Genomic DNA, 26,133 nt, shown 5'->3' on the forward strand with positions numbered 1-26,133 from the left:
TGTTGCACAGTGAATCAGGCACACAGTGCGTGTGTGTGCATGAACAGGTCTGTCAAAGCTCCACCCCTTGCCTGACTCATCTGAGACGGTAAGATTGTATTTTGGATCAAACGCACAACTTCCAGCGAGGAGGACAGACTGTCTTTCCATCCACAGCTACAGGAGGGAATAGTGACCCAGACCACTGGAACAACCTGCTGCTGACTCTGTCAACTGAAAAGACTTTAACAAGAGCCTGCCCGATTCACTGCGAAAGTAAACTTCAGGGAACATTCTAGAAGACCGAGTGTTACCACAACTGACTGGCTGGATTTCCTGTCTTGAGCAGAGTGTTTTTAGCTTTACTGAAAAGGCAAAATGGCTGCCAAGGTGTCTCTTTCGGAAGAGGACTTGTCCTGTCCTGTGTGTCTCAACGTCTTTAAAGATCCTGTTGTGCTGTCCTGTAGCCACAGCTTCTGTAAATCCTGTCTGCAGGACTGGTGGCAAGAGAAGAGAATAAAGCAATGTCCAGTTTGTAAGGAAATCTCTTCGACGGATCGTCCGCCTCGTAACCTGGCTCTGAAGAACCTGTGTGAGGCCTTCACACAGGAGAGACATCAGAGAGTTCCATCAGGCTCTGAGGATCTCTGCAGTCTACATGCTGAGAAACTCAAACTGTTCTGTCTGGATTGTCAACAGCCAGTGTGTTTTGTTTGTCTTCATTCAGAAAAACACGCCAAACACAGTTTCAGACCCATCGATGAAGCTGCACCAGAACACAAGGAGAAAGTCCAGAAATCACTAAAGCCTTTACAGGAGAAACTGAAGGTTTTTAATGGAGTTAAAACTAACTACGACAAAACGGCAGAACACATTAAGGTCCGGGCCCGGCACACCGAGACGCAGATGAAGGAACAGTTTAAGAAGATGCATCAGTTTCTACATGATGAAGAGGAGGCCAGGATCACCAAACTGAGGGAGGAAGAGCAGCAGAAGAGTCAGATGATGAAGAAGAAGATGGAGGGTCTGAACAGAGACATATCAACCATTTCACACACGATCAGAGCCATCGAGGAGGAGCTGAAAGCTGAACACATCTCATTCCTGCAGAACTACAAGACCACGATGGAGAGAGTCCAGCTCACACTGCAGGACCCACAGCCGGTCTCGGGAGCACTGATAGACGAGGCCAAACACCTGGGCAACCTGGCCTTCAGAGTCTGGGACAAGATGAAGGACATTGTCTCCTACACTCCTGTCATTCTGGACCCCAACACTGCCCATCCAAAGCTCATCCTGTCTGATGATCTGACCAGCGTGAGACTTGGAGAGAAACAGAAGCTCCCTGACAATCCAGAGAGATTTGACCATTATGCCTGGATCCATGGTTCTGAAGGCTTTAACTCAGGGAGTCACAGCTGGGATGTTGAGGTTGGAGACAATATGGTCTGGGATGTAGGTGTGTTAGCAGAGTCGTTCCAGAGGAAGGGAACCACAGCGGGTCCATCCTGGACAATAAGGTTATCACGTGACGGTAAATACACAGCATTCTCCTCAGGGTCATCCACTGATCTCTCAGTGAAGCAGAAGCTTCAGAGGATCAGAGTCCAGCTGGACTGGAATGAAGGAAAGCTGTCATTCTGTGATCCTGATACTAACACACACATACACACCTTCACACACAGGTTCACTGACACACTCTTTCCATACTTTTACATTGGTGTTGATTCTGATACTCTGAAGATCTTACCTAGAACAGTCTAACTCTGGACAATGTACCATAGACATGATGATGATGAAGACAAAGACAATAATTATATGATGATGATAGATTGATAGAGCATCTTGATCAAGCAATAATGGTAATATTGTTAACATTAATAACCTGATATTACTGACCATGTTAATGGCACTGGTTGTTTAACCTGTTAAAGGGGAATACCACACATTTTCAACATTTTACAATGTCATTAATATACCTTAGAGTTGTTGTGTGGAAATAATAATACCCCCCAGTCTGTGTTGCCTAGAACTGTAGGTCTGAAAAAAAATAATTAACATTATGTTATATTATAGTACATCTTTGTGACGCTCTAAGGTATAATGATGACATTGTAAAATGTTGAACATGAGTGGAATGTCCCTTTAAGACCTGAAGCAGATTATACTAGGGTTGATTTTGTCGAGTAAACACTATGACGAAAAATGTCCGTCGATTAACTTTTTTCACTGATGGAAACTAAATGAAAACTAAGCTATGATGACTAAAACTAAGACTAAATATAGTGACAATTTTGTCAACAAATTAAAACTAGACTAAAATGTTAAGGGACTAGTGGACAAGAGATCCAATATAAGTCATTTTCCGTTGCAAGCTGAAAATAGCAGATCTACAAGCTCACGTTGTGAACTTGTGGCCTGGTAATGATGATGATGATGAAACTATCAACAGTATAAAATGTTATAGAAATAATGTTATGGGGTATTTATGTACGATATATGATACTTTTACTGTTGTACTTTTCCCATATTGTTTTCTTTTATGTGTAGACTAGAGAGGCATATGTACCTTTTTCTGTTAAAATTATAGATCTGAAGGAAATACATAATGTATAAGAATGATTTGTAAAATTAAATAAACATGATCTACCACACAACATTGGTGGTATTTGAGTTCAGTTGCATCAATATTGACTCCCACGTGTAAGACGTTAAGAAGTTATGACATTTTATATGACGCTGAGCACTCAGTATGTTAAATATTACACACGTTTTATAGAGTCTATTTCTGCCCGAGGTTTCTTCCAGTTAAAGCTGCACTATATGTAACTTTCCCTTTCTACCTTTTACCTTCTATTGTATAAGTTATATGGCATTAACAATTAATTTAACATTAATAATAATAATAATAATAATAAATGTTATTTATAGAGCACCTTCCATGACACACAGCGCAAAGTGCTTTACAAGACAAATAAAGTACAAAGTATACTAAAAATATCAAACAACATAACAATCAAGGCACAATCAAAGTAATAAAAAAAGCCAAAAACACAAAACAACGTAAAAAATGCATAAAAAGACAATGAAATAAGGTACATATATAGTTTTATTATGTTTCAGCACAGTTGTGGACCCCTAGGAAATATGTAATAAATTAACACGATTTGCCTTCGGGGTTCATATTTTTCGGAAACGGACCCAGTCTAATATTTTAATATATATATATATATATATATATATATATATATATATATATTAATCAGTACTTTGTGCACAGACATTTCCCAATACAGGTCAAATGTTATACCTGGCATAGAGTAGTTTGCTCATTGGGAACCCTGAGCACCCCTGATGAGCAGGACTGTCCCGGTTGTCAGTGTGTGAAAGAGTTCATGTTTGTACATTGTAAAGTACAGTCAAAGTTCAGTCTGACACAATAAAAACATAACTTTTTATTGCGACCATAGGTTGGAAACTAGTTTACTACGAAAACCTGCAGAGGCGTCTGTCAGTCACTCCATACTGTATAGCCAGTACAGAATTAATTCCATATGTTGATCCGACCTCATCAAACCCTGTACACACAACACACGCTCCATATGTGGCCAGTACAGAATTAATTCCATATGTTGATCCGACCTCATCAAACCTTTACATCTGTGTGTGTGTGTGTGTGTGTGTGTGTGTGTGTGTGGGGGGGGGGAGCATGTGGCATACATATTGCTTAATGTTTAGTTAGTTGCGTGTCAGTGTCAAGTTCAGAAGAGCTCACAACACATCATGATGTGTTGTGAGCTTGCAGATCTGCTGTTTTAGGTACAAAACACAACAACTAACTACAAATGAAGGCTTTCGAATAAGGTTGAATTAGTGTGTGTGTGTGTGTGTGTGTGTGTGTGTGTGTGTGTGTGTGTGTGTGTGTGTGTGTGTGTGTGTGTGTGTGTGTGTGTGTGTGTGTGTGTGTGTGTGTGTGTGCCTGCGTGTGAGACAGAGAGAGAGAGTGAACTTTGTTACATGTCTATACAGTAGATAGTGTGTCAAAGCTCCACCTCTTGCCAGTCTGATCAGAGGCGATAAGATTCGCGTTCAGATCAAACACAACTTCCAGTGAGAAAGAACAGACTGTCTTTAGATCAACAGCTAGAGGAAGGAACACTGACCCCAGACCACTGGAACTATACCTGAACACTGACCCCAGACCACTGGAACTATACCTGAACACTGACCCCAGACCACTGGAACTATCTGAACACTGACCCCAGACCACTGGAACTATACCTGAACACTGACCCCAGACCACTGGAACTATACCTGAACACTGACCCCAGACCACTGGAACTATACCTGAACACTGACCCCAGACCACTGGAACTATCTGAACACTGACCCCAGACCACTGGAACTATACCTGAACACTGACCCCAGACCACTGGAACTATACCTGAACACTGACCCCAGACCACTGGAACTATCTGAACACTGACCCCAGACCACTGGAACTATACCTGAACACTGACCCCAGACCACTGGAACTATACCTGAACACTGACCCCAGACCACTGGAACTATCTGAACACTGACCCCAGACCACTGGAACTATCTGAACACTGACCCCAGACCACTGGAACTATCCCTGAACACTGACCCCAGACCACTGGAACTACCTGCTGGCTCTATCAGCTGAATGGACTTTAACAACAACTACTTTCACTGTGAAAGTAAACTTCATTAGAATATTTTAAAAGGAGTGTTACAACCACTGACTGCATTTCCTGTCTCGGGCATTCGTGGCTAAACTCTGACACAAAATGGCTTCCAACGCATTTCGCCCAGAAGAGGATTATTGCTGTCCCGTGTGTTGTGACATCTTTAAAGATCCTGTTCTCCTGCCGTGTAGCCACAGCTTCTGTAAAGCCTGTCTGCAGGAATGGTGGAGCGACAAGGTAATAAAGGACTGTCCCGTTTGTAAGAAGAGACATTCAATTGATCCACCTCTAAACCGGGCTCTGAAGAACCTGTGTGAGGCCTTCGTACAGGAGAGACATCAGAGAGCTTCAACTGGGTCTGGGGTTCTCTGCCTTCAGCACGCCGATGAGAAACTCAAACTGTTCTGTCTGGAATGTCAACAGCCAGCGTGTTTTGTGTGTCGAGATTCTAAAAGACACGCCAACCACATTTTCAGACCCATCGATGAAGCTGCACCAGAACACAAGGAGGAAGTCCAGAAATCACTGAAGCCTTTACAGGACAAACTGAAGGTTTTTAATGGAGTTAAAACAAACTACGACCAAACGGCAGAACACATTAAGGTCCGGGCCCGGCACACCGAGACGCAGATGAAGGAACAGTTTAAGCAGATGCATCAGTTTCTACATGATGAAGAGGAGGCCAGGATCACTGCACTGAGGGAGGAAGAGCAGCAGAAGAGTCAGATGATGCAGGAGAAGACAGAGGGTCTGAACAGAGACATATCAACTATTTCAGACACAATCAGAGCCATCGAGGAGGAGCTGAGAGCTGAACACATCTCATTCCTGCAGAACTACAAGACCACGATGGAGAGAGTCCAGCTCACACTGCAGGACCCACAGCCGGTCTCGGGAGCACTGATAGACGAGGCCAAACACCTGGGCAACCTGGCCTTCAGAGTCTGGGACAAGATGAAGGACATTGTCTCCTACACTCCTGTCATTCTGGACCCCAACACTGCACATCCACAGCTCATCCTGTCTGATGATCTGACCAGCGTGAGACGTGGAGAGAGACAGAAGCTCCCTGACAATCCAGAGAGATTTGACCAGTATGCCTACGTCCGTGGTTCTGAAGGCTTTAACTCAGGGAGTCACAGCTGGGATGTTGAGGTTGGAGACAATACACACTGGGATGTAGGCGTGTTAGCAGAGTCGTCCCAGAGGAAGGGTGCCATAACGAGTCCAACCTGGAGAATAAGGTTATTACGTGACGGTAAATACACAGCGCTCTCCGTACCAGGGTCAGCCACTGATCTCTCAGCGAAGCAGAAGCTTCAGAGGATCAGAGTCCAGCTGGACTGGAATGAAGGAAAGCTGTCATTTTGTGATCCTGATGCTAACACACACATACACACCTTCACGCACAGGTTCACTGACACACTCTTTCCATTCTTTTACACTGGTCTTGATGCTGGTACTCTGAAGATCTTACCTAGAACAGTGGACAATAGACATGATGATGGTGATGAGGATGAGGATGAGGATGAGGATGAGGATGATGGTGATGGTGATGAGGATGAGGATGAGGATGAGGATGAGGATGAGGGTGATGGTGATGAGGATGAGGATGAGGATGATTCGGATGATGATTCTGATGATGATTCCCAGGGACACACTGTGATGATTCCCAGGGACACACTGTTGGAAAAAGTAAGAAAGTTTCTTAAGTAAAAGTATAAAAGTACCTCAAATTAAATTTGAAAAAAAGTACAAAAAGTACCCAGTGTAAAATGTACTTAAGTATAAAAGTAAAAAATTACAAAGTACAAGTACAAAGTACAAGTAAAAAAGTACAACATGCTTTTCAAAATGCCTACAAAGAAATGAAGTGAAAGTGGCTTTATTTCAACACAGTCTCGAAACTGGCCATTCATTCATTATCACTGGCATTTAATGTTTGTGTTGGGATAAACACTAGAAACTGACCATTCATTATCAATGGCATTTAATGTTTGTGTTGGGATATACACTAGAAACTGACCATTCATTATCAATGGCATTTAATGTTTGTGTTGGGATAAACACTAGAAACTGACCATTCATTATCAATGGCATTTAATGTTTGTGTTGGGATAAACACTAGAAACTGACCATTCATTATCAATGGCATTTAATGTTTGTGTTGGGATAAACACAACGATTGGACTATTGGACTCGTAAATTTGCGATTGACGATAGATTTGTATCGTCACCCAACCCTAGGACATACACACATGTTATGATGATGATGGTGATGACACACATACACACACACACATGTTAAAGGACTAGACATCCAATATAAGTAATTTTACGTTGCAAGCTGAAAATAGCAAATCTACAAGCTCACAACCCATCACAGCGCGACGCGTTGTGGCCTTGTGGTAATGATGATAAAATGTTATAGAAATAATGTTATGGGGTATTTATGTACGATGATACTTTTACTATTTATTTACTATTATTAGTGTGTAGAGAGGCATATACTGTATATGTACCGTTTGATTTCTGTTTAAATTATAGATCTGAAGGAAAGACATAATGAATGAATTGTAAAATTAAATAAACATGATCTACCACACAACATCGGTGGTATTTGAGTTCAGTTGCATCAATATTGACTCCCACGTGTAAGACGTTAAGAAGTTATGACATTTTATATGACGCTGAGCACTCAGTATGTTAAATATTACACACGTTTTATAGTCTATTTCTGCCCGAGGTTTCTTCCAGTTAAAGCTGCACTATTATGTAACTTTCCCTTTCTACCTTTTACCTTCTATTGTATAAGTTACATGGCATTAACTTAACATTAATTTAACATTAATAATAATAATAATAATAATAAACGTTGTTTATAGAGCACCTTCCATGACACGAGAGCAGCGCAAAGTGCTTTACAAGACAAATAAAGTACAAAGTATATCAAACTAAAAATATCAAACAACATAACAATCAATCAGCAAAAGAAATGCCACAAACACAAAACATCAAAAATGCATAAAAAGACAATGAAATAAGGTAAAACGTTGTATACATTATATGACATTAACATACTCTAACATACAGATGGGACAAAATGACAGTTTATTCAGTAAAAATAAGTTACATATAGTGCCTCTTTAAGACTGCATGATATATTGACATATTATCTGAGCTGCCAGACAGATTTGAGCCCTGCCCGTCATATATGACTCCTATCAGATTAGCCATAAATGTGTTTATTACAGTATGTCATCGTGGCTGTAATAATACAGACGGCGTCTCTCTGCTCCACCGAGGACAAAGTGCATATACAGTACATCAATATCAGTAGAAAACCACTCCAATTGCCTCGGATATCTCTGATAGGATCTGGCTGGCTATGTTACAGTATCTAGTTGTGTCTGAAATGGTGTAAATCAGGGGTGCCCAAAAGGTAAGATCGTGATCTACTGTACCAGTAGATCACAAAGGCTGTACGGGTAGATCACAGGACATGTCCCTAAATAATATTTAATTTATTTTTAGAATCTGCCACTTGAGTTAAAGGTGACTTGATTGATTGACAAAATGGGCCTGTAAGCTCAAACTCACAATGCAATATTTTGTTTTCAACAGTGTTGCTGTGCACAAAATGTCTGTAGCCTTACAAATTAAATACAAAAAACCCTAACTATTAGATTTCTCCCCCTCTATTTCCCATTCCAAGTGCATTTGTCCTATATGTAATGTAATGCCAGCACCGCTATTCTAAAGCCCCCTCAGGTACATATTTAAACTATTTTCACTTTTTCAGCAATGGTGGGTAGATCTTGTTGAGCTGATCATTTTGAAAGTAGCTCTCACGTCATAAAAGTGTGGGCACCCCTGCTGTAAATGGTGCATATATAATTATATATATATATATATATATATATATATATATATATATATATATATATATATAGCGCATATATACAAAGCTCTACATAGATTGTGCATTACATTCACTCATCATCCACACACACATTCATACACCGATGGTGGAGGAAACCATGCAAGACACTGACCAACCTGCACTGACGGGTTAAGCGTCTTGCCCAAATAAAGGACACTTCATGTGACACTGTAACTCTGGGGGATGGAACTGGGAACCCAGCTTCTCTACCGGCTACTCTGAGCCACTCCTGACTCCATCGTGTCATACAATCCCATGGAAAAAAAAGGCCATGAGGTGGCACTCCTCTTAAATAAACGTGTTAATTCATTGTAACTCCGAAATCATATACAAATGCAACCAAATTTGTACACTTTTCAGAGCACAATTGACACTGAGGGAGTTTTACTGTGTTATATGCACAAACACATTATGCACGCACACAAACAGTGGCATGCACAGATAGACACTAGGGGGTGCTAGAACACCACCTGCCCTTGCCCTATATGGACAGCAATGTGCCCTTTTTTAAAGAAAACAAAAACATAGTTTTTTTTGTACAGTGTACAGTATGTGGACCATGGTGACGTTGATCAATTCTTGATTAAAAAAAAATCTTCTAATATATTATTTATGCCCCAAAATCTCACACTATTAAGGCAACCGGCCGGTTCCACACGCTGCACAAGATCCCCATTTTTTTTCACTTGAGCACCTGCCCCTCTAAATGTCTGTGCACACCACTGCACACAAACAATCACAAACAATCACACACACACACACACACACACACAGAGACAGACACACACACACACACACACGCAGTAGACACTCTAGGGGCAGCCCACCTCATTAGAAATAGACAAATATTCAATTAGTCAGTGTAATGGGGAACATAAAGCATGTCCGTGCTCGGAGCTGCTTTACAAGGCCCAGCCTCGCCGTCAGCACAACGGGAAGAACAAGTGGCTGAGGATTTATCCCATCTTAGCCGGCAGGAACCCCTTTTGGTGTTATAGCATTAAACGTTATGCTTTAGCTACCGGTATTTAAAAATAGCAGATCTATAAGCGATCTACGTACCGAGTGGCGCGCTACGAGCTTGTAGGTCTGCTATCTTTGAAAAATCGAAGAACGACTGACATGGAAACATAGCGCTTCTTCAGATAACTGTCATTTTCAAACAGACATTTTTTAGAATCTGATCTCAGGTCAGAATGGGTTATACGGCCCATGGCTGCTGAATGATGATGACACCCCCCCCCCCCCCCCCTTTTCCTCTGTCTTTCCTCTGTCTCCGTCCCCCCCCCCCCCCCCCCCCCCCCCCCCATATGTGTTTGTCTTATCTGCAGCATTGGAAATTAGTGTTCATTTCCAGAACAAATGATTCTCTTTGCTGCTACAGCTATAGCCTTTTACGGTACGTGTGCCTTTGAGGAATGGCTTTCCTTCCCTCTGGCGAACGCTTTAATTTAAGAGGAGGTAACAGGCAAGGGGGAGAATTAACTTTCTGAAAACAATACGGGAAGGGCATTTAAAAAAAAAAAAAAAGTGCCTCCACCAAAATCCAATAGAGAGGTGTGTGTGTGTGTGTGACTGTGTGTGTGTGTGTGTGTGTGTGTGTGTGTGTCGTGTGTGTGTGTGTCGTGGCTGTAATAATACAGATGGCGTCTCTGCTCTACCGAGGACAAAGTGCATATACGTCAATATCAGTAGAAAATCACTCCGATAGGAACTGGCTGTCTATGTTACAGTATCTAGTTGTGTGTGTGTGTGTGTGTGTGTGTGTGCGTGCGTGCGTGCGTGTGTGCGTGCGTGCGTGTGTGCGTGCGTGTGTGCGTGCGTGCACTGCTGCCAGTCCAGGTTAGCAGGGGTCTGATCTGCTGCTTATTTCCAGGGAGAGCCTACTTCACTTCGGCATACAGTAGCGCAAACGTATCTCACTCTCTGCTGATTTCTGATCGTCTGCACCTTTGTTAAATCGACGCACACACGTACACGTACACACACACACACACACTCCTCTCTCTCTCTCTGTCGCTCTAATTAATTAGTCTCCTGTCCAGCAGCTGTGCCTAGTTTCTCCCGGCGGATCCTACCGGGAGCTGACTATGTCATAAAAATCATAGGTGAGTTCCAGACAGTCTGATATGGAGTTGACTTGCCCAATGTCAGTTCACATTGGCACAGACAGACAGACACTGTACAGTAGGCCTACGGTATGTCTGTGCATGGTCTCGGCTTTTCAAACACAACAGAGTCACACATGACTTATAGACTTAGACTTAGTTCCTCCCGTTTGTAACCCAGCCAACATGGCAACCCACGAATGGCAACCCATGTCAACTGTCAATCAAGGCAGTATAAAAGTGACATCAGGTCCTACACTCCCCACTCCCACTTCCACCTATACAAGATGGCCGAATTGTTTGGCAGCAGCATGGCAGAGGTAGCAGATTCACTGTGACAATCTTGGTATACTCTTCGGTGAGTCATATAGGCTTGGTGTCATTAACTGTAACTTGGATCAACTGGTTAACTGTTTGTTTATTTTGAAAGCATTTGATTTATACCCATTGTGCCACTTGCTACACGTTCCTATCGGAGCATTGGGCGACGAGTCCTCTCCATTTACAGTTAGGGTGACCAGATAGATGTCCCTCTTTGCGTGGCACAGTCCCTCATCTCCAAGACTTTTCAGGCGTCCCACAAATTGACACCCTGTCTGTCCCACATTGTGACTGGCAGGCAATTGCATCAGTGTTCAAATGCCCTAATAGTTTAGTCCCCTAATAGTTGGCCTTCTGTTGTAAAGCTCTCTCATTGTCTCTCCCTGCAAGATGTGTTTTTAAGCCTGTTAAAATAGCATGAAAAAAAAAGAAAAAAAGCATGATTTTAAGACAAAATGTGAGACACCAGAGGAATGATAGCCAATAGGCCTATATGGTCGAATATGACATCAAGGCATTTAATAGCTACAGTTGCAAACCCAGAACTCCAGTATCGCTTGTGTGGGACAAGTGGAATGGAGGGACGGGGGTCCCGGGTCCCCCCATTCCACTTGTCCAACACAAGCAATACTTCTGTCCCTCAAATGAACAAGAGCATTGATCACGCCTCCAGGTCTTTATAGTTTACTCAAGTTAGGGAATAAGACCTGGTACTTAAGACACGCAAAATACAGCCCCCTGTGTGCGATGGATATAGGTGGGCCAGATGAAAGACAAACAACCCTATCTTGTTCTCTTGAGAGTCGGCACTCAGGGAGTCAAGAGGATGGAAAACTGCCACTTGAATTTCAGTATAGTGATAGTCTTTTTGTGTTAAAAGACAAAGTTCATCAAAAGTTTTCCTGGACTATGTAAACATTGCCAACATGGCCACGGGGCCTCATATAGCCCTTTGTTAACAACTGAGCATTTATAAACTAATTGGAATTTAGTGCTGGAAACTCCCAAGGTGAACCAATAACACTTTGCCTTGCAATTATCCCGCATGGATTGTAAAAAACGTTGCTGTGGCAATCTACCAATAACCCCGACCTCAAATAACACAGTATCAAACTCATTTAAAACAATAAAGCTTGCAAATGCTTCAGTTTAAAGGGTTATTGCTCTTCATCACAGCCTGGTCTTTTCTGCCATGCTAGTTATTTACCTAAATGATTAGGTCTTCTGTAATTATAAGCCGAACACACAGTAATTAGAGCTAATAAAAAATAGAGAAAGGAAAAATAGTGCCATGTGAAATGTGTCTCAAACATTAAATCTTGACAGTTTAAAATGGGCTACAGTTGCAACTATCAAAGATTTTCTTATAGCTTTTTTTTTTTATATAATGGGATAATCAAATCATATTTGTTTTAAATTAAATACTACTGTATATCAATGAGATGTGTGGGGGACAGGCGATCACCCACGCTTGCAGAAACACTTGCACACATATACGCAAACATTTAAAATGACAAAAGTCATCACACACAAAATAAATTAATTAATTTTCTGTAATTCATGGCAGGATTTCCCCCCATGTTTTACCCATAGAGTAATGAAAGGATAGAGACCGAACCGGAGTCTTGATACGGGGTATACCATAGGATAGACAACAGGCAATAAACGTTGATCAAAATATCATTTTTATTATCTAACTGTGTAGACTTCTTGTAAATTAAGAAATGTAGGCTACTAATTTAGCTGCATGGGGACCACCTGGAACCACTGAGTGGTTGAAAGCAGTGTTGTTTTTGGCAGCAAATTTCTATTTTAGTTTTATTCATAGTCTCTTGAATAGTTTTCACTTAGTTTTAGTCACATTTTAGTCACCTGGAATGTGTTTAGTCTAGTTTTAGTCGACTAAATGTCATACGATTTTGTGTTTTGACAGGCCTTGATGTCGTTGTAATGACATATTTTACACGTTGGTTGCATGCTGAAAATAGCAGATCTACAATCTGAGATCTACAATCTCGCGTTGCGAGATTGTAGATATGCTATTTTCAGCATGCAACCCAGCATAAAACTGGATCTCTTGTCCACTAGTCCCTTCCTAACATTTTAGTCTAGTTTTTATTTGTTGACGAAATTGTTAGTATATTTAGTCTCAGTTTTAGTCATCATAGATTCGTTTTTATTTAGTTTTTATTTAGTTTTAGTCAGTGAAAAAAGGTAGTCGACGAACATTTTTCGTCTTAGTTTTAGTCGACGAAAACAACAATGGTTGAAAGCCACTGGTCTACTGTACATGAATCCTAAAATGTTGAAAACAAATGAAAATTCTGTATAAAATGAATACACTGGGTTTTAGAATGTAACTGTTGGAAGTAAACCAATGATATGATACGAAATAGTACTTTATCGTCAGTTTGCACTGAAATTAGTTTTGCGACCCATAGTGGCCTACACACATTTGACATAACACAGGACAAAAAGAATAAACTACAGTTACATACAGTAGGCCTACATAAGATAAGGGCAAAGAGCAACTGAGTCGACTGATAATACAGTGAAAATACAGTGTTTTGGAAGTAAACCAATGGTGTCCTATATATCTGCATGTAAAGAAGTGATTAGAAGTTATTGTAGTTATGTGCGTGGCAAAGCATTTTCCCCTATCCCATATATATATATATACAGGGAGCTGTACTCATTTACCATTCAGCAACGACGCTGCCCTTCCCCTCCAGCAAGCACTTTTCCATCTGATAAGCTGCAGTCCTGACCCTAAATGCCCTTGTGTATCCTTTCTGTTGCTCAGATCCCAGCAGTCATTTCCAACTGATAAAGCCCATTATCACGTCATCCACTTAGATGAGTGAGATTAAAGTGTTGGACAGATAGGCCTATAGTTTGTAATTACAGTGGGATTGATTGCAACAGCGCATCGGGATGGGTCAGCGCACGTATAGTGCATGGTGGCAATGCAGCGTTGATTTCCTCGACTAAAACTATCAGACCAAAAATGTTACCTTTTTCCACTGACGAAAACTAAATAAAAAAAATAATAAAAAACTTTTTTTATATATATATTTTTTTTATCCCACGATTTTGTAACCCATTTTTCACCCCTGTGTCAATTATCTAATGTGATCCTGGGCTCTACACACCCTCCACCAACCTGGGGAGAGCAACGGTGTCCAAGTTGCTCCTTTACAGCTGACAGGTGGGAGTTTCCCTGGTTGGACGTAGCGCATGGAAGGAACACGTTATTCCAACCAGTTCCTTTCCCCTCCATCAGGCGCCCCGGCTGGCCAGGGGAGGCAGTTTAGTGACCAGGATTACTGCATGTTTTTTGTTTTTTGTGAGGGTAACTACCCTATAGAGCAGTGTTTCCCAACCTTTTTTGTCCCAGGGCACACTTTTCATAGCCTAAAAATCTCGGGGCACACCTAGATATACGGTGTATAGTCCTATCTATATACATAGAATAAAAAAACCTTGTTGGATTAATAAAGTGACAACTTTTACAATATCTCCATTACCATTATTTATATATAAAAAAAAAGGAAAAAGAATCTCATATGCAACGTGAAATGCCACCTAATTCTCAATGCTTTTCCTTGTCTTTATTATGGGCCAACTTGTGGAAGCTGCATGCTTGTCCCTATAGTATAGGGGACACGGGGAGAACATGCGAAACTAAATAAAAAACTCGGCTATGATGGCTAAAACTGCTAGAGCCTGCTGGTTAGTCAGTCAGGCACTTCTGATTGGTCCCTGACAGCAGGCTCTTTCTGCTGACGAATGGAGAATTGGCCCAGTTGTTCAGGAGAGGGAAGGCCGGGCGGGAAGGGTGACATTTGTCACTGCTAGTACTCTGTCAGCATGTCAGTCAATCAGTCAAGATCTCCTCTTATTTCTTTAGTTACATTTTCCCAGTGGTGGAAAGTAACTATAAGTACATTTACTCTCAAGGACTGTACTTGAGTACGTCAAATATATCCTGTACTTTTACCTCTACTCCACCACATTTCAGAGGAAAATATGTGCTTTTGCCTTTTACTCCACTACATGTATTTGACAACTTTAGTTACAATAGTTACTTTGTTATTACCACTTCAGCCCTATATACAGTATACCGTATACAGTACATTTCGGCCATTTGAAAATAGCCGATCTACAAGCTCACAATGTGTCGCAATGTGACGCAGTGTGAGCTTGTAGATTTGCTAATTTCAAAAGATTTTTGTATTTTTGGATGCCTGCAGGTCAGTAGACCCAAAGCTTGCTAAATAAATACATTCATTGTGCAACAGATCTGAGTGTGCGGAGCTTCCCTTTATTTTTTCAAAAGAGTTTTGTAAAAAAATTAAATGAGACATTCTGCATAATTTTACTTTTGGTATTTTAAGTACAATTTGGATGGATGGATGGATTTTAATTAAATTAAATTAACCTGTTGGCATCAATCCAAATACAATACAAAAAGGCAATCATAGTGCAAAAGTTGTTAGTAGTGGCAAGAGTAAAAACAGTAAGAAAAATAAGTAAGAGTTCATATTGTCGGGGGGGGGGGGGGGGGTGGGCAGATGGACAGACTAACATTTTAGGCTCTCAAGAGTTCAATTATTGTTAAGCATCTCCATTACTACAACAAGAAGTCTACATAATTACAGTAGAATAATTGATTTTCATTTTCATCAACGCCTGTTGTCTCTCCTTTCCTATGGTACGGTTTTGGTACCACATCAATACAGCATAGAATTGTTATATAAAACGCTAACAAAATATTCCCTAACTTTGGGTCTGAAAGGCTAAATCAAATGGTGGTTCCGTGGCTCAAATGCTGAATAAATAAATAATGGCCCTTGATATGGAAGAAGTTTGAGAAAACCACTGTTTTTCCCCAACATTGCATCTTCCTTGCCTGGGGCTTATTCAACTCTCTGTCATCTCTCCCCACTTGGCCTGACTTCTGCAACTCTCTCTCTCTCTCTCTCTCTCTCTCTCTCTCTCTCTCTCTCTCTCTCTCTCTCTCTCTCTCTCTCTCTCTCTCTCTCTCTCTCTCTCTCTCTCTCTCTCTCTCTCTCCTTGCATGTCTGTCTGTCGGCGTGCTCTCTCTCTCTCTCTCTCCTTGCATGTCTGTCGGCGTGCTCTCTCTCTCTCTCTCTCTCTCTCTCTCTCTCTCCTTGCATGTCTGTCTGTCGGCGTGCTCTCTCTCTCTCTCTCTCTCTCTCTCTCTCTCCTTGCATGTCTGTCTGTCGGCGTGCTCTCTCTCTCTCTCTCTCTCTCCTTGCATGTCTGTCTGTCGGCGTGCTCTCTCTCTCTCTCTCTCTCTCTGGGCCCTTTTCCACCAGGGTTGGAATGGTTCAGTTATTGTTTTCCCATTCTGACCTGAGATCAGATTCTAAAAATGTCTTCTATACATCCTGACAGTTTTCATTCTGACCTGAGATCAGATTCTAAAAATGTCTTCTATACATCCTAACAGTTTTCATTCTGACCTGAGATCAGATTCTAAAAATGTCTTCTATGTCAGTCGCTCTTCAATTTTTTTCAAAAATAGCAGACCTACAAGCTCGTATAGCGCGCCACTTGGTGGCGCGCTATATGAGCTTGTAGATCTGCTATTTTTCTATAGCTAAAGCACGACATGATGCTAACACCAAAATGGGTTCCCGCCCTAATATCTATAACTATAAATGCACCAAGTCTCTTTCTGTGTGTGTGTGTGTGTGTGTGTGTACTGTTGTAATCCACGTAACCCGAGAACCGTTCGCCCCACCGACTTCAAATTCGACACACGCGCTCCACGCCACCACAGGGAGTCCAGTGCCCGGTGCCGAGTCGGTCGGACCCACGGTTGTCCAGAACCGCCACAAAAGGCCTCTGCAGCCCGGGCTCTGGACATGCAGGGCCCCTCCCTGCCCAGTGGCCATAATATGGAGCTGGCCTGTTCTGACATCATTCTGACTCTGCATGGGCATGCTTGACAAATAACTCCATATATTATGGGCATAAAAGGGACACAGACATAATAGCTGTGTAGGAGCATGGATTTCCAACTTGCATCGTTCCAAGTAGGCCAGTGCCCAACGGGCACCGCTCTAGTTGAACCAATTCAGAGTGTTGTGCGTTGGAAATGAATTGGTTCAGACCAGTGTTGTTTTTGGCAGCAAATATTGATTTTAGTTTTAGTCATAGTCGATCTCTTCAATAGTTTTCATTTAGTTATGTTTGTTATGTATTGTGCTGCAGAGTCAGGACTGCAGACTCACTCCCCCATGTTGTGTATTGTGCTGCAGAGTCAGGACTGCAGACTCACTCCCCCATGTTGTGTATTGTGCTGCAGAGTCAGGACTGCAGACTCACTCCCCCATGTTGTGTATTGTGCTGCAGAGTCAGGACTGCAGACTCACTCCCCCATGTTGTGTATTGTGCTGCAGAGTCAGGACTGCAGACTCACTCCCCCATGTTGTGTATTGTGCTGCAGAGTCAGGACTGCAGACTCACTCCCCCATGTTGTGTATTGTGCTGCAGAGTCAGGACTGCAGACTCACTCCCCCATGTTGTGTATTGTGCTGCAGAGTCAGGACTGCAGACTCACTCCCCCATGTTGTGTATTGTGCTGCAGAGTCAGGACTGCAGACTCACTCCCCCATGTTGTGTATTGTGCTGCAGAGTCAGGACTGCAGACTCACTCCCCCATGTTGTGTATTGTGCTGCAGAGTCAGGACTGCAGACTCACTCCCCCATGTTGTGTATTGTGCTGCAGAGTCAGGACTGCAGACTCACTCCCCCATGTTGTGTATTGTGCTGCAGAGTCAGGACTGCAGACTCACTCCCCCATGGTGTGTATTGTGCTGCAGAGTCAGGACTGCAGACTCACTCCCCCATGTTGTGTATTGTGCTGCAGAGTCAGGACTGCAGACTCACTCCCCCATGTTGTGTATTATGCTGCAGTCACGAAAACCCCTCAGAGTCTATAGCTGCAGTCACCTGGCCCCTATAGAGCGTCGCAGTCCCGCCCCCTCGAGAGACCCGGAAAATAAATCCCTGTTCATTTTCCTCGTAGACTTTTGAAAAAGTATTTATTTAAAGACGGCTACGCCGCGGACAAAGCCAACTCTTCATGACAACAAACACAATTCTTCGGGCTGAACAAATAATGATTTCCAGCGTTAAATGAGCTGTTTCCCTGCCTTTAGCCGCCTGCTGTGTGCAGACTGGTCCTTAGTCCTTACATCATCTCACTCTTAAAAGTTGAAGCTGTATATTTATACAGTCAACTAAAATTCAACGAGGAGGAAAGTTGAAAAGGAACCAAAATGCCCCCTGGATGGAGCAGCCAGCCATTACTGGGGTTTACTACTAATTAAGCTTATTAGCTACACCTGGCCTACAGGTCACTGCCCCGTGGACAATCAATCAATGGAGCCAATCCAAGAATCCAATCCAAGAGCAGTGCCCTGGCCTGCAGGCATAACATTATGGTCTGGCTGCATGGTGTTGTGGGGGTGTGTTGTGTGACTGTCTGCCTGGGTGTTTCCCATGGCGTTGTGGGGGTGTTGTGTGACTGTCTGCCTGGGCGTTTCCCAGGGGAGGCAGTGAGGCTGGATTTGTGTGAAGCCAGTAGGAAATCCTGACTTCCTGAAAGTTCATATAATGGCCTGTTGTGGCGCTGTCATTGGGCCCAAAAAACCCCATAGCTCCATGTATTTGGGCCCAACTTCACCTAGACTGTATTACCTTAATAAACATGGTCATGAATACTTTCTCTGCTTCCAGTCACTAGTTTAAAGTCTCATTGGAAGCTCGTAGCGCGCCACTCGGTGGCACGCTATGAGCTTGTAGATCTGCTATTTTTCCAATAGCTAAATTATAACATAATGTTTAAAACACCAAAATGGGTTATAGACTTGGCTCTCATGCAGCGATCCGTAGTGAGAATGTTTGTGACACTCGGCCTTCTGACATCGATAACCATTTAGATTATCAGTCTGGAGTATAAACATCTCACCCAGGCACGTATTCATTCAGACCCCATTCTCTCCCTCCGTCGTTTCAATTTCCATGGCAATCTCTGGCTATACAGACCCCAGGCTGTCCACCGTCGCCCCCCGCCATCTGACCACCATGTTGGCGGCGGTGTTTGCGTTAAGCTCGGCGACCCAAACACGTTGTCAGGAATGACAATCAGACCTTATATATATACGCACCGTATGAGGCAATCATCATACGCACGGGAGTGCCCTGAGACCCAGAGACCGGAACACATCGGTGGCACACAATAAATGAGAAAAATCCTTCATAAACATTCAAATATAATTGGCTTTCTCTCTGGCTGTAGTATAGCCATGTGTAGTGTAGCGTGAGTGGATGAACTGAGAGAGAGTGTGTGTGTGTGTGTGTGTGTGTGTGTGTGTGTGTGTGTGTGTGTGTGTGTGTGTGTGTTTTGTGTGCGTGTGTGTGTGTGTGTGCGTGTGTGTTTTGTGTGCGTGTGCGTGCGTGCGTGTGTGTGTGTGTGTGTGTGTGTGTGTGTGTGTGTTTTGTGTGCGTGTGCGTGCGTGTGTGTGTGTGTGTGTGTGTGTGTGTGTGTGTGTGTGTGTGTGTGTGTTTTGTGTGCGTGTGCGTGCGTGCGTGTGTGTGTGTGTGTGTGTGTGTGTGTGTGTGTGTGTGTGTGTGTGTGTGTGTGTGTGTGTGTGCGTATGTGTGCGTGCGTGTGTAGAATAGTCTTCAAACAGCCCTTCCTCCCCCTGGCTCCCTCTGTATTCCCTGGAGGAGTCTAATCAGACAAACAAGGCTTCACTCACTCCTGGGTGTTATGCTTTGATTCCTTCACTGAGCACCATACGTGCACGCACACACATGCACACGCAAACGCACACACACTTGAATGCACACTTAACACCGAACATGAAGACTGATGTGGATGCTGAGAAGAAAGGCTGGGTTCAGCAGGACAAGACAAAATGCATCTCCCTGTCTGATGAGATGAGTCAAAGGCTCTCTCTTACTTTCCCCTCTCCTCTCCTCTGCTTTCCCTCTCCTCTCCTCTGCTTTCCCTCTCCTCTCCTCTGCTTTCCCTCTCCTCTCCTCTCCTCTCCTCTCCTCTCCTCTCCTCTCCTCTCCTCTCCTCTCCTCTCCTCTCCTCTCCTCTCCTCTCCCCTCTTCCCTGCCACTCCCCCCATCCAAATGTACTTGTCCGTCTTGCTCCCTATAGTTCTATACATCCATACGTACAGTGTCAGTACAGTAGCTTTGCAGGGTTATAGTTCAATCAGATATATACCGTACATAGAGGGGCTCATTCATTGTCACGCAAGACCCACATGTCATTCGCTGACGTGGCAATCAGCTGACCAATTGGGGCGGGGTATTTAAGCTCAACTATAAGTCTGGATTCTTCCGGTTGTTATGCACTGTTGTTTGCTCCCACCGCTGGGGTCTGCTATTCCTGTTGCCCATGGGGGTGGGGTTTGAATACCTATCTCCCTGCTTTTACTACTTAAGGATGGTTGTATCATCATAATGTTTTCGACAGGCAGTCGAGATCATGGATTTCACAACGCCACGCCAGAATTCCCGGTCCTTCATTGCCATCCCCAGTTCCTGCTTGCTTACTGATGCATGTCTCCCTAGCGATGACAATCAGGGAACGACAGTTTTCTACCTCTGGTCTGCTTTGAGGCAGGACTCCAGAGTAGATTATAACCTCATGATCAGCTCTGTAGCAGTGGCCGGCAAACTGTGTTCTTCTGGATGGGACCAGTGAAGATTAGAATCACAGGGAAGGTTGCCGTATATTAGAGAATGGCTCTTCCAAGAGAGATGTTGAGCTCTCATTACAAGGTTGTGTGATTTAGGTATAAGGTATAATTGTGCCGAGCGAGCAGGGAGAAAAATGTAGCATGAGCCAAACGCCAAGATAAGATATTACATTCACACTTTGTATTCTCATTCTATAACAAATATTTGTTCAATCTATTTGTGAGTTATCTGACCTGAAATATGTATTTCTCCGCGTCACCTATATGTCCCATCATCCTCTTTCTCCCCTTGCTTTGGTTTAGACAGAAAGCCAATTGGAGCTGTCCAAACAAACGAGAGGTGTCCAAGAGCATTTAGACAGCCATAAATAACAGCAAGAGGAGGGCAGTCAAAACGATGAGTGGGGCCCTCTGTGTTGGTAATGAGCAGATGCACGCACTCAGGCAAACACAAAAAGTGCCCGTGCACGCACGCACGCGCACACACACACACAGACACAGACACACAGACACACACACACACACCGGCACGACTCACACAAGACTAAGTGGACCCCAGTGCTAATTTGTCTGATAGTGTGTGAGGAACAGATAAGCAACAGATTTGGGGTTCTGGAGCGGCGGCAGCTCTCTCTTGGATGCATTTGTTTGCCCCTTGCGTGGCTTTCATCCGTCAGGCTGTGGGGGGAGTCGGGGACACAGTGTATTGTTTGCTAATTTGCCTTTCGCGGCTATTGTTGTTCAGAAAATGCTGATGGAGCGATCACTGGAGGTAATGGAGTTTGTGGGTCATTTCGAGAGAGAGAGAATTAACCCGTTTTGCGCGGGAACCCCTTTTGGTGTCATGTTATGCTTTAGCTATTGAAAAATAGCAGATCTACAAGCTCGTAGCGCGCCACCGAGTGGCGCGCTATGAGCTTGTAGGTCTGCTATTTTTTGAAGAATCGTGAAAAGTGACTTGAAAGTTTTTGAGAACGACTGACTGTCACGGCCCATTGGCTGAAACTCTACGAAGATCTATAGCTGTCGCCGGCGTTGGAGATGAGAGACGGAACAGCTATATAGGAATGAGCCGGAGTTTGATCTTAATTCATTAGCCATGTTCACACCTTGAGGAGGAGGAAGAGGAGGGAGATCTGGTGATTTTATTCTGTCAGTCCCTGCAGGTCGAGACAAGCCTCCACTCTGCAGGGTTCTGACGGCTATGAACGCAGAGGAGGACATTAAATAATAACCTTCTCTTCTCTTCTCTTCTCTTCTCTTCTCTTCTCTTCTCTTCTCTTCTCTTCTCTTCTCTTCTCTTCTCTTCTCTTCTCTTCTCTTCTCTTCTCTTCTATTCTCTTCCCCTCTCCTCTCCTCTTCTCTATTTCCCTTTCCGTCGTGATAATCACAACGGCAAAAACAAGGATTACGGTTTCTGAATTCTAGATGCATTCTAGATGTAAATTCCTGCTCCAAGAACTCAAGTAGCCTAATGCAACACAAGCCATGCATGCACACACACACACACTGTCTGTCGTGTGCATGCACCACGCGTGCTAGCGCGCACGCACGCACGCACGCACACACACAATGCTCCACCACGGCCAATTCCCTCTCACACACGACAGAGTTGGCACTTGATCTATAAGCCTCGGCACTTCAGGCCAAATCCGTTTTGGGAATGCCAGTTCCATTCGTGGGGATGTTAAGCGGCTACACTAGAAGGTCAGTGTGAAAAGCATTCCAAGGAAGGTCTTCAGCTTTGTTGATGAAAGTAGATGAAGATGAATTATAATTTCTCCCACCAGAAATATATATGCATCAAGTGTTGGTGCGGGGTCCATAGAGTGGCCTGGTATAGCTTTACAAGCTCTCGGACACCGTCGCACTGTGTCGTGTTTGGAGCTTGTGGAGCGTCTATTTTTGGTTCGCGACACGTACTGTACATGTACGACACGTATACGTACGTTACGTTTACGTACTGTACATGTACGACACGTATACGTACGTTACGTTTACACAGGACAAGTAAATACAGCCTGAATACAGCAGCAGGACACACTAATTGCCATTTCCAGAAAACCGGGACTTTTCCCCTACAGCAAAAGATTCTGATACACTTTTTTTCGGAGGGCCTTGTTATGCTGTGCGTGAAATTACTTTTGCCTCAAAATGAGTTGTGTATAGGGTGCTCTCGCGTGTGTGTGTGTGTGTGTGTGTGTGTGTGCGCGTGTGTGCGTGTGTGTGTGTGTGTGTGTGTACGTGTGAGTGTGGGTGCATGCAGAAAGCAGGCGTGTGCTTTCATCATATGTATTTCTACAGCAGATCTACAAGCTCATAGCGCGTCACTGAGTGTCGCGCTACGAGCTTGTATAGGTCTGCTATTTTTGAAATATCGCAAGAGCCACTACATAGAAACATAGGCTTTTTCAGAAAACTGTCAGGATGTAGAAGACATTTGTATAGAATCTGATCTCAGGTCAGAACGGGTCAAGGTCACACCCGTTGCAGTGAGCTGGCGGATGTGGCGTGCGCAACACCTGAACGCCACAAAGAACTATAACTCGTGCTTCTGACACACTTCAACTCTCACAGCGCCTCTTTATTCTCTTTACTGAGTCCCAGTCTCTCTTCATCTCCCCTTCCCTCCGTCTGTCCTCGTTCCCCTCTCTCTCTCTCTCTCTCTCTCTCTCTCTGTCTCTCTCTCTCTCTCTCTCCCTCGCAGCCATTGCTCAACTATTCCCCTTCCAAATCCCCCCACCCCACACACACCCCCATCCATCCATCGCTTCCCCTCCACATTTCCTCATAACCCGAGTCTATTGCTCCATTCTGTCCTTCTCTTCTCTGTCTCAAACAACCCCCCCCCCCCCCCCACCATCACCACCATCACCACCAACCCCTTAGCACTGTCTTTCTTCCCCATCCCTTCCTTCTTCTTCTAACCCATCTAGGCCTGACGTCGAAATTTAAAAAATCCTGACAGTTTTCTGAAAAACCTTACAGTATGTTTCTGTGTTTTCAGTTGTGCTCAATATTTCATGTCAAGGACCCCCAAAATTATTATGTAAAATGCCTCCACCCCCCATCTGAAAATATGTTGTTCCCTGCAAGGGACCGATCCCCAGAAGCAAAGATTTGAGTTAAAAACATTCACTCTGTAATAATATATATATTCAAAGAATGAGGCACATTTTCACGATAAAAAAAAAATAGCAGATCTACAAGTTCATAGCGCGGCACTCGGTGGCGCGCTATGAGCTTGTAGATCTGCTATTTTTCAATAGCTAAAGTATAACATGATGCTTTAAAACACCAAAAGGAGTATACTTCCCGCCCAAAATGGGCTAACTCCCTCTCTCTCTCTCTCTCTCTCTCTCTCTCTCCCCCAGTCATCACTGGGGCAGTGTGGGGGTCCCGTGGTGGTTGGAGCGCAGAGAGAGAGAGAGCCACACAGCTCTTTGATCACTGCTGGAGAAAGTGCATTGTGACTGGCGTTGACTGGAGCTGTCTGGTGGTTGCTTAGAGGGGTGGGGCACGGACGCACACACGCACGCATGCACGTACGTATGCACACACACACGCACACACGTGCGCGCGCACACACACACACGCACGCACGCACATTCTTGCACATGTCCTTTGTGCACTTTCATCATGCTGAGCATGAAATCGTATTTTTGCTTACCCACCCACCCACACCCACACACACACACACACACACACACACACACACAACCCAGCCACATGTCTTAAAACGTCTTTTATGAGTTGGTTTCTTTCTTCTCCATCCTACTGTGCGGGTCACTGTCTGGCTTGATCTGTCTCTTTCTCTCGCTTTCTTTCTCTCTCTCTCCTCGCCATCTCCCTCGCCCCTTAACGCCATCTCCCTCGCTCCTTAGCGGTTATTATACTCCCTTTCTCTCTCTCCTCGCCATCTCTCTCGCCCCTTAACGGCTATATACTCCATCTGGTAGAGCCCGGTTCGTAGAGCCCCCTGCGGAGAAATGACAAAATGATCATCAAACAACAAAGTTATCTTGAATACAACTTGGCACACTTTGCACAACCTTCACTTCATGTACCTATAAATCGCTCGACACACAATTTGCACTTCATCACACTCCCTTTATCTGCAGTAGACTCTGACTTTCCTTCTTTATACACTCTAATGTCAATTATACCATGTTTGTCACCTATATATCACCTTGTTATCCAAACACTTACACACAGTGTTCAGTTGTTCTTCTCACATCAAGGGTGCGTTCGGAAATGTGCCCTGATTGCACCCTCTCTTGTCGTTTATTCAGTGCACTCTGTGCACTAAATCCAGTGCGCTGCGCACCGGGTGTGCCGAGTGCACTGAGCGACCCTACCCTGAAGCTGGGGTTGTCCAGTGTGATTCGTGTGAATGCGTCACAGCTGTGGTCGTTCATAAATAAGGCACACTGAACGCACTCTGTGACGTCACCGCCCACCACACTCAACAAACTGACACATTATTCCCGGTGCGCATTTCCGAACGCACCCAAAATCTCAAAGCATCAACCTACACAACACACACACACACACAAATAGTCAAATCTCTAAACATTCAGAGCTGGTGAGCAATTTGCAATCAGGACTGCAGCACAAAAGGGACTTGAGAGAGCCTCTGTTTTGTGTTTGGTGAACAATGGAGAACCTTGAAGAGATGGACAACCAGAGAATAGAGGGGTAAGAGGGAGAGGAGGACGGGGAGGAGGTAGAGGAGGGCGGGGAGGAGGTGGAGGAGGGCGCGGAGGAGGTAGAGGAGGGAGGGGGGGAGGTAGAGGAGGACAGGGGAGTGATGCTGTTTTATGTTTTTGACTATGAAAAAGTAGGCCTACTGTACTGTGTGAAATGGCTCATTCTCCAGAGTCACTGTCATTCATGTGTGCTCCATTTCTATGATTATTTTTATTTCTATGGTTTTTTGCACTTCATTGTGCTCTGAATGCTTGGTTAGTGTGCAGAAAATGCTTAGTTGTGGTGTGTACTCACTACTCAATGAATGGTATGTGTTGTAACCCTAAGGTATTATACAGTACAGTATAGGGGGATTGTTCCTTTAACTGTGTTGGTGGGCTGAGTCTGGGACGAGGAGTATTATGGGATATCTTGTGTTTACTTTGTGTTCTGGTGTGCAGGGAAGCGGTCGCATTATTGAGAGGAAGAGAGAGTTTACTTTGTTTGTTCACTACGGAGGTTGGATACATAATTAGAACCCTGGCTGATCACATTTGTCCTTTTGAATTATTATTTTGTTTATTAAATCACCAGTTCTGCAACACTCCTTTTCCTTGGCTTTACAACAT

The 26,133-nt window shown here is 43.8% G+C and overlaps 1 protein-coding gene across 1 annotated transcript; it reads left to right on the forward strand.

The window, feature by feature from the left end:
* Nucleotides 1-357: 357 nt before the first annotated feature.
* LOC308312446 (E3 ubiquitin-protein ligase TRIM35-like) lies at nt 358-25,985 on the forward strand (the record flags this gene model as incomplete). The annotated part of the gene is made up of 3 exons (XM_080759053.1): nt 358-1,699; nt 4,789-6,147; nt 25,966-25,985. The coding sequence occupies 3 exons, from the start codon at nt 358-360 to the stop codon at nt 25,983-25,985; spliced, it is 2,721 nt and encodes a 906-aa protein (XP_080615179.1).
* Nucleotides 25,986-26,133: the final 148 nt, after the last annotated feature.

The sequence above is a fragment of the Protomyctophum bolini genome (genome assembly GCF_963924005.1).
Source record: "Protomyctophum bolini genome assembly, chromosome: 3".
NCBI lineage: Eukaryota > Metazoa > Chordata > Actinopteri > Myctophiformes > Myctophidae > Protomyctophum > Protomyctophum bolini.